General features: G+C 41.1%; 1 protein-coding gene across 7 annotated transcripts in view; it reads left to right on the forward strand.

The window, feature by feature from the left end:
- Positions 1–15059, forward strand: part of KDM4C (lysine demethylase 4C) — a 490870-nt gene extending 475811 nt beyond the window's left edge. For 5 of the 7 annotated variants that reach the window (XM_057498655.1, XM_057498657.1, XM_057498654.1 and 2 more), the window contains 3 exons: positions 6368–6487; positions 9619–9711; positions 13983–15058. In XM_057498655.1, the coding sequence (XP_057354638.1) occupies positions 6368–6487; positions 9619–9711; positions 13983–14159 (390 nt within the window). In that variant the 3' untranslated portion in view covers positions 14160–15058. Of the gene's footprint in view, positions 1–6367; positions 6488–9618; positions 9712–13982 lie in introns of all 7 variants that reach the window. The other 2 variants (XM_057498660.1, XM_057498658.1) reach the window with 1 other exon arrangement.
- Positions 15060–16193: the final 1134 nt, after the last annotated feature.

The following is a 16193-nucleotide window of genomic DNA, read 5'->3' on the forward strand; positions in this document are numbered from 1 at the left end:
AGACTGAAAGTAGAATGGTGGTTACCAGAGGCTGGAGGGAGAGGGGAATGGCAGTTTAATGGATACAGTTTCAGTTTGGATTGATACAACATTTCTGGAGTGGAGTACAATAAGGCCACTGAGATGTATACTTAAAAATGGTTAAAATGGTAAACTTTGTTTATTTTAGAAAAATTGAAAGAAAGATGCTGTCCCCTCCAGATGCTACGCAGTGAGTGAGGGAACATGGCATGAACTGCAGCTCTGAGTTCTTCACAAAAGGCAGCCTTGTCTGCTTCTAGGGAGAGCTCAGTTGTGTGTATGTGAAAGAACATAAAGGTTGTAACAATGAGAAAATAATCATACATATTATAGGATGCGGATGTTCCAATTTAAAAAAATGCATAGAAACATAGAGAAAATGTTGTTAGTTTTCACCTGTTTTCTGACAAGTAAAAAGGCATTTATTTCTAGATGATAGAAATATGGTATGTTTTTGTTTTTCTATCTTTTAAAGAAAATGCTATAACCTCCCCTAATGAATATGTAGTAGATCCTCAGAATAAAAAGTTATTAATTACTAAGAAAAATAATTTTAAAATGTTTTTTATTATTGTTAACATTTACATGGAGGATGACAGTAAATTATTATGACTTAGATTTAACAAATAGTCCAGAATTTAATCCATCTGAATGTAGTGTGTCCCCCTTAAAGGAGCCCCCTTGCAAGGCCATTCTAAAGAGCCTACCCTTGCTCAAGATGCTTGTGACTTATTTTTATAGCTTGGGATACATGCTTATGGATATCCTTACAGAAATTACATCTTCAGACTGTGGGGTATACTGAAAACTTAGGGACAGTCACAAATCATTTAGGGTCAAGCCTTGTGACCAAGTACGTTGTGCCATGAATATATTCACTTTCTGAGGGGTAGTTTTTCTCATCGGCCCTTTGAATGAGGATTGGGTGGTCTGGGAAACCCTCCAGTTTTATAATGCACCATTGAACGAGAGGTATCTTCTCCACTTTGTGAGAGAGGGGATTTGCCATCACCCAAACTAGCAGTTACTTACTATTCAGGGTCATAAATTGCAACAAAAACTATAACTGATTAAGCACTAAAGAGATTTAGTTGGAAGTTTCTAGGAAGCCCACAGGACCTCCAGGAATGCAAAAAGAAAACATCAGAAAACACCTGAGAACAGGGGAGGCTGTGGCAGGAACATGGCAATAGGCCTGGTCCAGCAAGGACATGGCCCCCACCCTTGTGTGGCCAGCCTGGCCCCAGCTGCTGCCGCTCTCTGAGAACATTCTCCTCTCTGCTGTTTCTTTGCATCTCTGATCACAGGTTCTACGTCCTGAGCAGGTGCAGCCAGCTGGCTAATCCTCCATCCATGTCTGCTGCCAGGGAAGCTGGGAAAGGGAGTATCTGGCATTTTCCAGCATCTGTATTGGCAGGCTAGCTCTGCCTCCCACTGAGGCTGTGAAGGGGAGATGGGGGTTCAGACGCTGGGCAGTCAAACAAGTGAGAGCTAGCTGGTAAGATGAGTACATGGCCATCAGTCACTCTTGTTAATCCCTGCCAGGGTCTAGTAGTGAGCAGGTGATTATCCCTTGGATGCCAGCAGCTGCTGCTGTCAGTTTGCTTCTGGTCACTTCAGAACTTTCCCTACGAGGGGCTGTCAGAGGCTCCAAACTTTATGGTGATTAACTACTAGGAGTTCATGTACATGCCTTCACCTGGTGCAGCTGGACTGATAGGTGGGGCTGCCTGCTCTATGCTTTATGCTCTTTGGGCGTGGAGGTGGGGTGGGTTGGAAGGAGCTCATAAAACAGGCAAGGGCAGCTTGTTTTATGAGTTCCAAGGACACATTGACTTCAGAATTCAAAAAATCAGACCAGCAGTTGGCTTTTCTCTGTATTTGGTGGAACAAGTCACAAGTTTGGCCTTGACTTTGGCAAGAATGTGATATGACAGCATCCTTTGCCTGGATTGATGACCCATCTCAGTCGTTTCATCAGAGTTCTTTGGTCACAGGCAGATGTCCAGTCTTGACTGCGACTATAGCATCTGTCTTTAATTTTCACTTCATTTATTTAGAATTCTAGCTACAGCCTTGCTGGCAGCTCCAGACACCAGTGTCCCTGTGGACGGGGCTCTGGCAGATTCCAGGGGAGTCTACACGTCCCTGGAGGCAGTAGAACAAAAGGTAAACAGCTATTTATGTCAGGTGAAGCCAAACTGTTTCTGAGGGTCTCAATGGCAACTGAGAAAAATACATTAGTCAAGGTTTTTAAGGCATATAATTTACCAGCAAGGATGTTTACTTGCTCCAGCAACACACTAAGGACTGCATTAGGAAACACCTCTTTCGCATTTTACACCTTTTAATATAATCTCAAATTCTAGAATGCTTTAAAAAAATCACCTGGGTCACATAGAGCTATGGGAGAAGGGGCTGGAACTTCCTTTTCCACGTGTGTCCCAGTGGTTGGGAGCCACTTTGAGTGGCTGTGCTGTATCGCTTGATTCCTCATGCACAGTCCAGGGAGAGGCAAGCCAGCTGAAGACCTTTAAGAGAGAAGGCAGACCATTTAAATTATGGTTTTCTTCAAACTAAATCGCCTCATTTTCAGACATGACTATTTTATTTTTCAGGCCTTTTATTTTTAACAGAAACTTTTTTTTTTTTTACGCCCATGAAATCTTACTCAAAAACCCAATCTATAAGTTAAATCAGGGCTCTGTTCTCGCTGAAGTGATCATGGCAGCCAAAACTCACAAACCACATAGACTACACCCCTTGCAAGGCCCCCCGAGATCCCCACACCACAGATCTGTGGGGCTCAGTGCGGCAGGCCTCAAGTATGGACGAGATGTCCCGTCTGTCCCTAGCTGAAGGAGCTGGACATTGTTGACGCTCTGTCTCTCACACAGGTGGGCAGTAAATAGATATTGGATTAGAGATTGTGACAATTTGGGAGATACCCAGTGGCTTCTGCTTTGCAGGGATCAGGGAAACCTAAATTTGTCAAAATTTTTTCCTAGTTCCATCCCTCTTTAAATGCTTTATATTTCACGTAGTCATAGCAAGTTTCTGGCAAACTCAAAATTTGAGACAGCTGGTGAATTGAATGAAACCATTTGTCTATAGAGGAAACTAGATGTTACAGAAATAAACTTTTTGTGTTTTACTATGAGCTGCCCTAAATCCACTTGGAAAGTAGCTGGGGTGTAAATAATCAATAATACCAAACGAAGTTATATGGAAATCAAGATACATCCACTTACAGCTGAAGACCCAAACGGAGGGTGAGAAGGTACCATCATGGCCAAAAAGGATGCCTCCTGGTGGTGGAGAGGGGCAGGAGAGTCACAGAACAATTGTATGTGGTTATGTGTCGGTTGGTTGTTTTTCTTTATTGAAGAAAAAAGTATGTATGAGAAAAAATATGTAAAGAGAAAAAAGAGTTCTGAAAGCAAGAAGACTGAGAAAGCAAACTGAAGTGTCTTCCCTAGATTTTGACTTGAAAGAGAAGGAAGAGGTCTTGGTGGCCAACACAGCAAAGCCAGGTGGAGGCTGACCTGTAAGGTGCTCTTCAAGGTGAAGCACTTTCAAGGCCAAATTAAGATTTGTCGTGAGAAAAAAAATTGACCGTAGTTAGAAAGAATTGTTTTAAAAAAATTGCTTCTCACTGGTAAAGCTGATGCATTTACCTTGTTAGGAAAGCTGTGTTTTTCAGGTGGCTCGCTCAGGTATGTTTCATACTCTGCCAGCCACATGTCTATGGCCGTTGCCTCACCTTGGAGATGTGGTACCTAAAACTGCAGATCAGGATTTGTTTTGGTGAGTTATTTTAAAGGTTAGAGAACCTCTGTTGAAGGTCACATCTGTAAAACTGAGGTCCTGTCCTGCTCGGCAGCCATTTTTGGTGGGTGAGTAAATGGGGAGTGTGGCCTCCCTGTTCCCTGAGGCCTTGATTTTCCTCTGTTGGGATTGAAGAAGATCCCAATAAATAGAACTTCTTATTCTGCCTAAGGAAAAGCAATATAGAGAGACAAAGGAGTCAGGACTTGGAGCTTAAAAATATCTCCTTTGTTACTGATAATGCAGATACTGTAGTGTGTGGCTTATATCTGTGGGTAAACAATTTCCTGATCCCAGACCTGAGAAGTAGGCCTCCTAGTGATGGCTGTGCTGGACACTGACAGCTCCTGTCTGTGGAAGGAGCAGAGCAAAATGCAGGGTCTCTGCCTGCTGGGTGGCTCCAAAGAGACAGGGAAGGTGAGGAGGTCAGCCAGAGTTACCAAAATTTCCTGGCTCACAGCCCCTGGGTATCTCAGCACATTTTTACTGTGCTCCTAGGCCAAAAGAAATACCTAACAGTCCATCTATTAGGAAATTTAAGTCTAAACAGCTTTATAGTAGTAGTAAGCTGTGTGTCTGGCAAATGTCCAGTGTTTCCCTTGAAAATACCCCCCAGAGCCCCCATGAGTTACTGTGCCCCCACGGCACCCTGGCGCATTGTTTGGAAAGACAGTCTTCTTCAGAACTCAGCAATACAGTTAAGTTACTCTTTACTTTTTTGGAAGAGTGAATGAGGGTGTGGGAAAAAAGCCAGAAGCAGAACCCTAATGGAGCTTCCTCTATATGGAAGAAAACTTTAGGAGAGGGAAGAAACATGCTTTTGAATCTTGCATTCCCCACCCCACCCTCAATCATCAGAGCATCCAGGTTTAAGCTCAGAATTATCCCAGAGCTGATGTGGTTTCCCAACCTAAGTGACTGGACAGAATGTGTTTAAGAGCTACACCTTCCAATGTTCTTAGTACCAGGTTCGTCTTTGGAAGGGAAATGGAAAGTGAGGTGATAACCCCAGGGGCATATGTAGAATACATTTCTGCAGCTTGCCCTTTGAATTCTTCATGCACCAAGGTCAAATATTATGAAGGCCAAGAAGAAACTTATTTTCATTTGGCTTAAGTTAGATGCAGACTGTCAATTCTGTAGAGCCTCTGAGCACACTTTTTTCTTTGCCTTTAGCTCTAAATAGAAGTGTAGTCTGCAGTGAGAAAAATGAACAACTAGGTCTCTCATGTATATTCTGAGCCCAACAGTAAAATGGCCAGTCTTTTATAATGCAAAATTTCTATTAATAATGAAAAGTAATACATGGTAGATTTCTAGTCATAAGCAACTAAATATTTTCTATGTGTGCTGCTTTTTTAAACCACAGAACCATGCCCAGTCTGCATTTACAGCTTGATTGGTCAAGTGTGCATTTCAATCAGTCAGATTGGCTTCATCAGTAAAATATGAGTCTTAGCAAAACATGAATTGCTAAGTGTGCAAAATATTAACTAAAGTAGTCAAGTATTTAATTCACTTATATTAAAATTTTATAGTGCCATACCCAATATATACAAATTTAAGAGTTTGCAAACTATGTCTATGAAAGCATTTTATTTTACCTGTACACCCTCCCCTATGCCTCCATCCAAAAAAAAGCCTCACCCCAAAAAAACCTCCCCACATGGACTACTGGGGAGTTTGCTGTTTTACTCCCTAGGGCAGAGGCATTGTTGCGTGGGAGACCTGCAGTGAGAAGACAGGCTGTGGGTGCCATCATGATTGCCTGCAGCAGGAAGAGGGCTAGTCACTCAGTGGGAGATGCCAGTAGAAGCATGCCTGTTGGGGGAGGCCCAGGGGTCTTCAGAAGAGGCCTGCTAAGCAGGACACAGCCATCCCAGCTTCACCTGCCACACCGCAGATGCTCCCTGCTGTCCTTCCCCTCACTGCTCCGTCAAGGCTTACAGTTCCCATCACACTCTGCTTGTCCCCCAGCCCCAGTTCCACCTGGGTATCCTCAGCTCTGATTCTCCTGTTCAGCTCCCCTCCTCCAGAGGTCCTGACAATGTCAAGGAGCCTCCTGAAAGCCTCAGTTTCCTTGTCATTGAAATAGGGATAATTAATAATCTCTGCCTACCTATGGAGTGATTATGAGGAAGGATCAAATGAGGTTTATGTTAAAGAATTTGGTTAACTGCAAAATGCTATGTAAATGTTAGGTGTTATACATCATAAGCTGATCTATTCCTCATCTAAAGCAGTTGCTATGCATATTTGAGTTGCCCTCTGAATGATTCTTTGTCAAGTAGCATATGTAAATGCTACTGTTTTTCCTGCTTGATTATGGTGACTCCTTTGCCACTTTATGATGTAGGCTGAAAGTACTCTTTGGCTCATATCTCTCCCTCTGAACACCCATGCAAGATCATAATCCATAAAACCCAGAGGCAGTAACTCCTTTTAATTGTCAGGAGTTCATCATAATGCAGTCACTTAGACACTTTCCTTGAAGAGCCTGTCTCTGTTTCTGCCACAGAGCCGAGACTGTGTGAAGCTGGGGCCTCCTGCTGAGGGAGAAGTTGTCCAAGTCAAGTGGCCTGATGGCAAACTCTATGGGGCAAAATATCTGGGATCGAATGTTGCCCACATGTACCAGGTAAGTGCTGCCCTGTGTGTGACACTTGCTGAAGGGACAGAAGACACAAGAGGGCAGACAGTATATCCAGTATGCTGCCAATCAGTAAGCCACATGAATTTGGGGCACCTCTTATTTGATTAAGGAGGCAAAGACTCAATGCCTGATGACCCAGGTATTAGAGTTTTATTACCAAGTTTGACACTGGAAAACTAATAGCATTTGATGAATGGTTTAATTGTAAGGAGTATAGTTAGGTCAACAAGGTAAATGGCTAGATAGGCTGTTTTCTTCTGTTTCCATTGTATGGGAAGAGACTAATTGGCTGGGTTATCTTACCATAAGCCAAGAAAATAATGGCTGTTCAACAGTCAGCAACCCCTAATTCAAATGCTCCATTGGGGCAAACTGAAATCAGTGGTGTGTCACCACAGTTGTGGCCATTTATCCACCCAGGCTTAAAGAAGTGCTTATTTAATGAAAAGTATAGCTATTAGTTGGATATTCTGTACACGTGGGAACTCTTGTGTTTTGTAAAAGACTGCATATACAGTTAAACAATGAAAACATTTTATCCCTATCAGAAATGAGAATGAGTTAAGCTCTAACAAGGAAGACAACATAGATGGCACACGTGCATTTATATTCCTTCAGAAAGACTTTTAAAGGGCACAGATTTATTAGAACCAATACATTGTAACATGATGACAGAAGTCAACATTCTCAAGCTAAGCAATAGAGTAAAAACAGGAAAATTGAAGTCAGAGGCGAAAAAGCAAGAAGGTTCAAGGCTGTTGTTAAGTTAAAAACAGCTTGTGAATGATAAGACTGCCAGTGTCAGCAGAGAAATTGTTCAAAGACTGATAAGGGGCAAAGGCTTAAATGGAAGAACCCATTATAAGACACTGCATCAGAACTGGAGCACAGTGTAATTAAAAGTGTTCAAAAAAGTTCAGAAAACTTAGGGGAGAACATTTTTTAAGGTCTAGAAAAACCCAAGGGGAGAGGGGAGGACCTTTACACACACATTTTTTGTGTGCACATGCATATGTAAAGCCATTTTCCCCCTAGTATTGTTGACAGTGTTAAGTTCCAGACTTAGGTTACTTATAATAGTGTAGGTGCTGGAACTTCTTTGCATCAGAATGTCCAGAATTAGGCAAAAATCGCAAGCAGGCTAATAATACTGGAGACTCCTAGAAAAGAAGCATTACTACATCATTCAAAAGTAGAGAATTTACATTTAATTAAACAGTAAATGCCAAAGTGAAGCATCTTACATATAGCAAAGCTATTAGCTACATGAAAAGGATAATGAGAACAAGTTGAAATTCAGGCTAATTAGTAATCAGTGTGTTAACTTCATTCGAATTTATGATGGCCCATCAACATAAAACTATGAGCATATTTACAGACTCAATGAAAAGTTAAGACTAATATTAAAATTGCCTCTCAAGTACAAGTAGTTTAAAATTCATCATTAAACCAAGTGGCCTTTTGAGAGCATTTGGTGTTTTGAGCCTAATTATTCAATGTCATCATTGAATAAGCAAAGTCATTTATAAAACTAGATGCAACTATAATACCTACTACACAGTATTAAATATCCTAAGTATGTGCAGTTTTTTTTGACCCTTTCAGTAGCCCTGAGATAGGTTGACTCTTATTTTACAGATGGGAGGGAGAAGACTTGGTGAATTTAATAATTTTGTCAAGAGTACACAGCTGGTAAAGGGAAGAGCCAGAATTTCCTCTCAGCTCTTCCCCAGTTAGGGCAAACAACCACATCCCAGTGTGCAAGGGACTGTCCTCGACTTTAGCGCTGCAAGTTCTGCATCCCAGGGGACTCCCTTGGTCCCAGCCAACCTGGGTGGTTGGTCACCATACCAACTTTTAAGTTTTATAATTGCCTTTTTATCTTGTAGAATTTTCAAATGATCTAAAAGAGAATAAAGGCACAGGTATTATAGCTATGCTATCAAATTGTATTTAGAAGATAACACCTCAGCCTAATTAAATATTAAAGAAACCATTCTGCTAAAACAAGGGCAGAAAGAAGAGCCTTCCCACCTTAGCCTTCTGGGAAGTCGCAGGGAGAGGTCTCCTGTGACCAAAACAGTTCAGCCCCATTGTTTCAGCTTAGTCAAATGTGAGCAGTACGTGATAATAAGTTTAATTATATATTTTATCTTTTAATATTTTTTAAACTCCAGCAGATTTTCAAAAATTAACATAGTGTAGCTGCATGGTTTAACTTGTCTTTTAACTTCAAGGTGGAAGCATATTTTTATTTCTTTAAAAGAATTCAGACAACAGCTAAGTTAGGGACTTCAAAAATATCCTAAGTGGTTCAGAGCTGGAACATACTAGATATTCTTCCTGATGGCATCCCTTTTGTTGTTTTCTCCTAGATGAGTTCATGAGTGATTAAACCTAAACCAAGAACAATCACTTTAAATAGGTTTCTGTTAGCCAGTGTCACTTTTTCTCTGACAAAATCTTGTTTAATGTTGAAAAAACTGGTATTACCTGCTGCTGTTTGGTTAGCTTGAAAGGAAAGTGTTGAACATTTTCATTTTTGATGATAATTTTCACGCACTTATGTGATTTACACGTTAAGAGGTTGCAGTTTCCCTGGCCATTTGGTTGGATTTGACAAAAGTGAGTTTTGAAAGTTTAAAATTCTCTAAAAACTTGAGAAATTATTTTATCTGGGAAGATTATTATATAAAAGTAAATATATCACCATTTCTTTCTCAAAGAGAAACACTTCTCCATCTTATATTTACAGAGCATCTTACAGAACCAAACTGTACTGACAGGCCCAGCCTGTCTTGGTATTCAATGGGCTACATTCTCATGTTCTGAGAAATACTTTGAACAGCAGCTACTTTTCTTTGTTTTTTGCTCCCAGGGGTAAACTTTTCATATCACATATTTGAAGATACTCATTTTCAAGAATCTTGGCCTGGTTGAAAGTACAATTTGTTCCTAGTTTGATAAGGGAAAAACCTTTTTCTCCTTCATTGGCTGTTTATCCTGTTCTGCTTGAGTTCTTTTTTTCCTTTTTTATGTAGTTAATTGGAATCCTGAAAAAGTATGGTGAATGCCTGTTTGTTTTTCAATACATATCATGTCTTACTTTTCATTAGGTTGAATTTGAAGATGGATCCCAGATAGCAATGAAGAGAGAGGACATCTACACTTTAGATGAAGAGTTACCCAAGAGAGTGAAAGCTCGCTTTGTAAGTGCTGGCAAATTCCATTCAGAGATCTACCATGTGAATCCCTCACCCTCTCTGTTTCCCAAGCCTAGTAGGAAAGATACTTAGGCCTTTAGATTGATTTTGAAGAAAGCCAATGTAACTTTTCCCCTATTGAAACTTACTGAATGCAAACCTCAAATTTGACCCAAAACAGGGAAAGCAGGCCAGGTTCCTTATTTTTCTTTCTAATGAGGTCAAATGATATTTCTTTGTGTTAACATTTATTGGCATATAAAAATAGTTGTTGGATGTGTGTTCTGTGCAAGGCATTGGGAACGTATAAAAGATACCGTCAAGACATTTGCAGTCTTGTTAGTAGAAGCAACATTAAAAGAAAGCTTTCAGTAATAGAGTAAAGGTAACTTGATATAAGTGAACATCTGGTTTTCATGGCCTTATCATATATTGATTAACATCTCTCTTAGAAACTCATTAATGTTCATGTCAGTTCATATTTAAGCTCTCATTTTATAACAAAAAGAATAAATCTCAAATGCTAGTTGTGAAAATACTAAATCAATTTTTTAGTTTCAAGCCCTATACATACCACAAATAATTAGAAATGAAGTTGTTAAAAAATGTAATTCACAATAACATAGTTTTTATTATCATATCATAAAATATTTAGTGGACCCTGAAATGAAGTCAGTTTTACTCATTTAGAATTGCATTTACTGCATCTGAGAAATGATTCCTGTATAGGGAAATTTGAGTGAACAGGATTTTTCTGACAAAATGAATTTTTTTTTTCTGAGTAAACAACACTCTTAGATTTCAGTGTATGCTTGTAGTATACTTTCCTGTAGTGATAGAGTTACCGTAGATTAGTTTGGGAAAAAACCCACAATTTTCCTTGAATGTTCAGTTGTATATTTGGCTCATTTCCTATCAGGTGAGATCTTGAGAATAAGGTAACTGCAACAACTGACTTTTCTTCTCAGCTGCATACTTGAGCGGAAGTGAAACAGTCAAGAGAAGAATGATAGTAATAGTACTGCTGCCCGCCCAGTGAGAAATGTGGCACAGAGGAGACCCACAGAGCTGAAAATAGATTAACCACCAGATAACCAACTGTAGGGAAAGTGAAAGTCAGATATTCCTACTGTAAAGATATCAGCTAAATCTTGAGAAGTTCCCTGACACCTGGATAACTTGTCAGTGTTGGAGGTCTTAAAATCTCTTGATAACTTTCCTTTTCAAGATGGCACAGATGACTGCCTCTCATCCCATGCTCCTGTCTTCCACGCATCCTCCCTCTTCTCCACTCTCCTCACTTGCTTTCTCTCCCCTTCCCTTCCCTTCTCTTCCCTTTCTTTCTTTCTTTCTTTTTTTTTTAAGTTTATTTTTTATTGCCTAATGATTTAAGAATGGGGAATAGAGTAGGTAGCCATCTGGAAGTCATTCACGTCTGTGATTTTCTTATCCATGTATGGTTAGGCATCCGACCTGCTGGGTCTTAAAGATTTCAAATACTATTTCTTAATCCCATTAAGAGAAAGTTTTTTACTTTATGGTGGGATCACAATCTCTTTGTTCCCTAACAGGTTTGGCTCCAAAACCGGGATGCCTTTCCATGTAGCTTGATTTGAACATGGCTCCTGAGTTTTGTAAGATCCATTTCTCTGAACAATTATACCAACATTCAACTTTTTTTTTTTTAATTCTCAGAGAATTTATTTTAATTAAAAAAGGCAGTGAAGAATACATAAATCACATATGTATTTTGATATAACCTGTTATGTCAAACCATTGAGTCTAGAAGAAAATATCTTTAAGAAAAAATGCTAACGATCACTAAATCCAGTTTGCCATCTCTGTTTTTATTGAAGACTTAAGCGCTCCTATTGTAGCAAACCAGCTTTTCCTTCAGGTTGGTGTATCCCCCTCTGGCTCCTGGCTAGTCTGTCTAGGACTGCAATTTTTTTTTCCAGTTGATAAAACAAATCTAATTGGAAAGCTCATTGATGGAAGATATTTTATGATTAGAGGTATGTCTTTTGTTTTTTTAAGGAGGTGTGACTTAGCAGCCCTCAGTGGGAGGCCTTCATGTTGTAATGACTTCTGCTCACCCACACACACGCTGACTTGGGAAGAAATTTTTCAAGAGAGTCAGCAGTCCACCTCAGTGATTGTGCTGGGTTCTTTCCCACTAGCTTCAGAAATGGCCCCATTGCCTTTTATTGTCTCTCAGAATAACCATAGCAATGGTGCATAATTAACTAGAGCTGCTGGTAAATAGGTTTTATTATTGTATTTCAGAGCCTGACTTACACTGTTCTTGCAGTAGCAACACTTTCATAGATGTTTTATTTTCTCCTTTGATAACTTTAGCACTTATAAAAGGGAAAGAGTACTCAGAGGAAGTGCTTTTCCAAGAATGAGTGAAGCAAAATGTTTTAATGGCAGGGGGTGCCTAACCAACCCATAGTCCCCTAGTTTTCTTCTGAGTAAAACAAGGAAATATCTGGGGAATCCGTGAGGTAGGCTGTTACCCTGGATAAACCGTCTCATGAACTGGCAGGGAACATGCCCAGCCATGCTCTTGGGTCCATTTTTTAGTGTTCAAGCTTCCTTATAACTCTTCCATTGTTTATCTCTTCTTCATGATTGACCATGTGTTTTTAAGCCTTTTGTTGGACTCTGCCTCTGTCACCAACCTGCAAGGTGGCTTCAGTGACACAGTGAGATGCGCTCTGAGATGATGGTGTTATCTAGTGTGATCCACCTCAGTGGAAACCAGTTGGGAACACATTTTAGGAGGCAAAATCATAGCAAGCAAAAATAGTGCTTTAATGTAGACTTTACCTGAGCATAACAGAAAAAGCCCACATTCATCCGCACAGCTAACACTGAGCAGTAATTGTTACTTGTTGAGCATGTTACTTGATGTTGAGCACAAATATAAAATTCGATACTCAGTCCCTAATATCTTCATCCTCAAGGGGTTCAAGGAACCCCCAGTGGGGAGAAACTCACCTGCTCCTCCTCTCTGCCACCACCCTCATTCTACTATGTGGACATGTAAAATGATACAGGAACCCAAAAGAAGGGCCCTCATGTTTGCCTGTGGCAGAGAAGATAAAATATCTGTCATGCAAAGACAAAAGTGTCTAAAGGCAGAAGAGCATAAGCCAGTAAAGTGTGAGTAGGCACTGCAAATAATTCAGATCAAGCATGGGGTAGGGTATGCTGGATTAATTACATAAGCCAGCTGGGGATCTTGAATGTCATTTGAAGGCAGGAGGGCTATTTAAAGATTATAAGCGGGGGTGTCATGTAATAAGAAAGTTTTTAGAGAGCTTTCTTCTAGTAGTTCTTTAGAAAATAGCCCAGGAGTGTAGCATTTGATGCAGTGATTTATGAGGGGAAGTGTGAGGGTCTGCATCATGGGGTCAGTAGGGATAAAGAAGAAAGGATGGAGGGCTTTGAGGTACATGTAGGAGGATCCTGGGCAGGGTGGGGACAGGGGGAAGTTTACATGACTTGTAGGTTTTTATCAGTATAGCTAGGTGGATGGGGTAGTGTGTCATTTATGGAATATAGGAAGGACAGTGATGGAGAAGGAAGATTGAGTATAATATAGGACTGGTCAATTCAAAGTGCCTCTAGGATAAGCACTCTGAGGTGCCTGCTGAGCAGCTGGACTTGCAAGCCTGAGGACAGGAGGAGATCTGATCTGGATGTGAGCATCGTTGGAATGCAGGAATAGAAACCATGAATGTGGGTTCCAGGTCTGGGAGCATATGTGGAGAGGAGTCCACATGCAAAACCCTAGGGGTGTCAGAGTGAATAAATAGTTAAGAAAAGGGAACCCTGAGATATCAACAGTAAACATCTGGAGGAGGAGAAGAGGCAGGAGGAAGGGTTTATAAAATGACAGAGAAGAGAGCTTCTGGCAATAGTTGTGGGGGCAGAGGCCCAGAGGTAAACAGGAACAGGAGTGAGTTAGAGATGACTGTTGTCAAATCTGTCAAAAATCAGGGTTGGGCAGGTACGTGAGGGAGATTTAAATAAGACTTTAATCCTGCTTCTGCTGTGGAAAGTCTCTGGGGTTTGGAGTTCCTGAAGAAAGTCAGTCTAAATGCAGGCAGGGGCCTGGGGCAGGTGGAGAGGCTCCTCAGGGAGAACCGTGTGCTCTGGGTGGGTGACCTGGCCTCTGCCCCAGCCCCCAGCTGGCTGAATCAGATCTTTGTCAATTCTTGTCATGGACATGCTATGCCCTTCTGAAGTGTAACATTGGCTCTTTCTAGTCTACAGCCTCTGATATGCGATTTGAAGACACATTTTATGGAGCAGACATAATCCAAGGGGAGAAAAAGAGACAAAGAGTGCTGAGCTCCAGGTTTAAGAACGAGTATGTGGATGACCCCGTGTACCGCACTTTTTTAAAGAGCTCTTTCCAGAAGAAGTGCCAGAAGAGACAATAGGCTGCATATGCTGCTGTAGGCAACGGAGCATCTTACAGGGAGAGCAAAGATGAAGGGACAGCCTCGGGGCTCTGCTCCACATTTGGCTGGGGCAGGTGACGAGGTGTGTCTCTGACGGTGGAAAACTAGGCTTCAAGAGTTTAGTTGCCCAAACCAGAAAATGCACATATTATTAAGTGGATATAACAATCTGAAGTCATCCCCTAGTCTTGCTTTCACTAGTGAGCAATTGTCTTCTGTGATCCCAAAGAGTTTTTCTAAGTGCAACGAAGAATAGTAGTGAATCACCCACCATAAGGGCCTGAGGAGGTGGGTCCCTGTGCAGTGTGGGCCCCTAGCCAGGAAACACATGGAGATGTCTCTCCCAGTCCTGGCATGAGAGCCTTGGTACCCAGGTACGAGGGTGATCGTTTATATGTTTTCTGCAGTCAGGGAAGGACTTATTTGTTTTAAATGGCAGTTTTTATAAAACATTTTTAAAACATACATGGCCTGTATTATAAAGAGATTTACCCATGTGCTGTCTGTGTTTCCCTTGTACAGAACTTTTACATTTTTTATATCCCTATTACTTTTGATTGTGTTTAATAAGAACTGAGTTGTTGGCCTTTGTGAAATTTTTGGCTCTTGAGAAAGAATTGTTTTGAATTGTATGGGAATTTTATATATTTAAAGAGGGAGATCTGGGGCTGTTATTTTTAAACACTTTTTTCATAATATTCTGAGTAGATATTTATAAAATAAATGTTTATGTGTTTGTAAAATTAGAGTTAAAATAAATGTTTTGATTCATAGTTTTGAACTAATATGATTTTTCCTTTTTAAAACAACCTGAAAATGTACTAGTATTTAATACAATATTTAAAAAATAAAGATTTGCATTTTCTCCAATTGTGTCTTTTTATTTGTCTAGATTTAAACCTAATAGAAAATAGACCTAATAGAAAAACAAGTTTTGTTTGGGAGCTGGCTGTCAATACACATCAAGGCTTATCAGACCCTTCTTCCATCACCTGCTTTTTACATAACTGTGGACACATCACCAGACATTTATGGTGATGTCACTGGGGACAAAGGCCCCTCTGCCTGCCCACAGTGCCAGCTGCAGCACTTTCCTCAGCTCTTTCCTTTAGGCCTTGAAGGAGTTGGAGCCCCTAGAGGTTGGAGTTCTTTCATCCCAGGTTTCTTGTTCCTTAGTTACCACTAGAAGAGTCTGTATGGACCCTTCAGAGCCTCCCCTCACTTTGTAGGTGAGGAGTGGAGAGCAGGCAGGGAAAGGAACTGCCCAGAGCCACCCAGTCCTTGTGACTACTTCAGTGTTAACTGTGGCCACAGTGATGCTACATAACAAATACCCACAAAATCTCAGGGGCCTGCCTCAGGAAGGGCTAATTTTGCTTATGAGTCTGCAGGTTGGCTGGTCTAGGCTGGACTTGGCTGGAAGCTGTGCTGACCTGGGCTCAGATAGCTCACATACCTGCTCCTTGTGTCTCCTGTCATCCCACTGGACCCAGTGGGCTACCCCAGGTATGTCCTCTCATGCCAATGGCAGAAGCCAGAGAGCAGCTGTAGGGAAAATGGGAGTTCCTATGGCCAGGATCGTCACCTGACCCTAATCTACTTGACGATGCACTCGGCCTACTGCTAAGCCGATGCTCACACACCTGTTGGCAATGAGCCATTATTGTTGGTGTTACTATATAAAGAGCTCTACCCGGTACTCTGCCTGGAGGTAGAGACAGAGACAGATTAAAACTAGAGGCCTGCCACTTTGAGAATAAAGCTTCATATAAACCCTTTTACGCCTAAGGGTTCAGTTGTTGTTATTCATTCTCACCAACTCCAGAGTGAACTTGCCCAGGGGCAGTCCTCTCAGGCAAGACAGCAACCAAGCCCAACCTCATGAGTGGTTTCAGTCCTGTTTGTAATGTTTAAGATGCTGTTGGTCAAAGCCCAGAGCTGGGGATTGGAGGGCATTTCAAAGTTTCATGGCAAAGAGTGTGGCTTACTGTGTTAGTGGGTAGAGAGTGAAGA

This window comes from Manis pentadactyla, chromosome 3 (assembly GCF_030020395.1).
Source record: "Manis pentadactyla isolate mManPen7 chromosome 3, mManPen7.hap1, whole genome shotgun sequence".
In the NCBI taxonomy this organism is placed as follows: Eukaryota; Metazoa; Chordata; class Mammalia; order Pholidota; family Manidae; genus Manis; species Manis pentadactyla.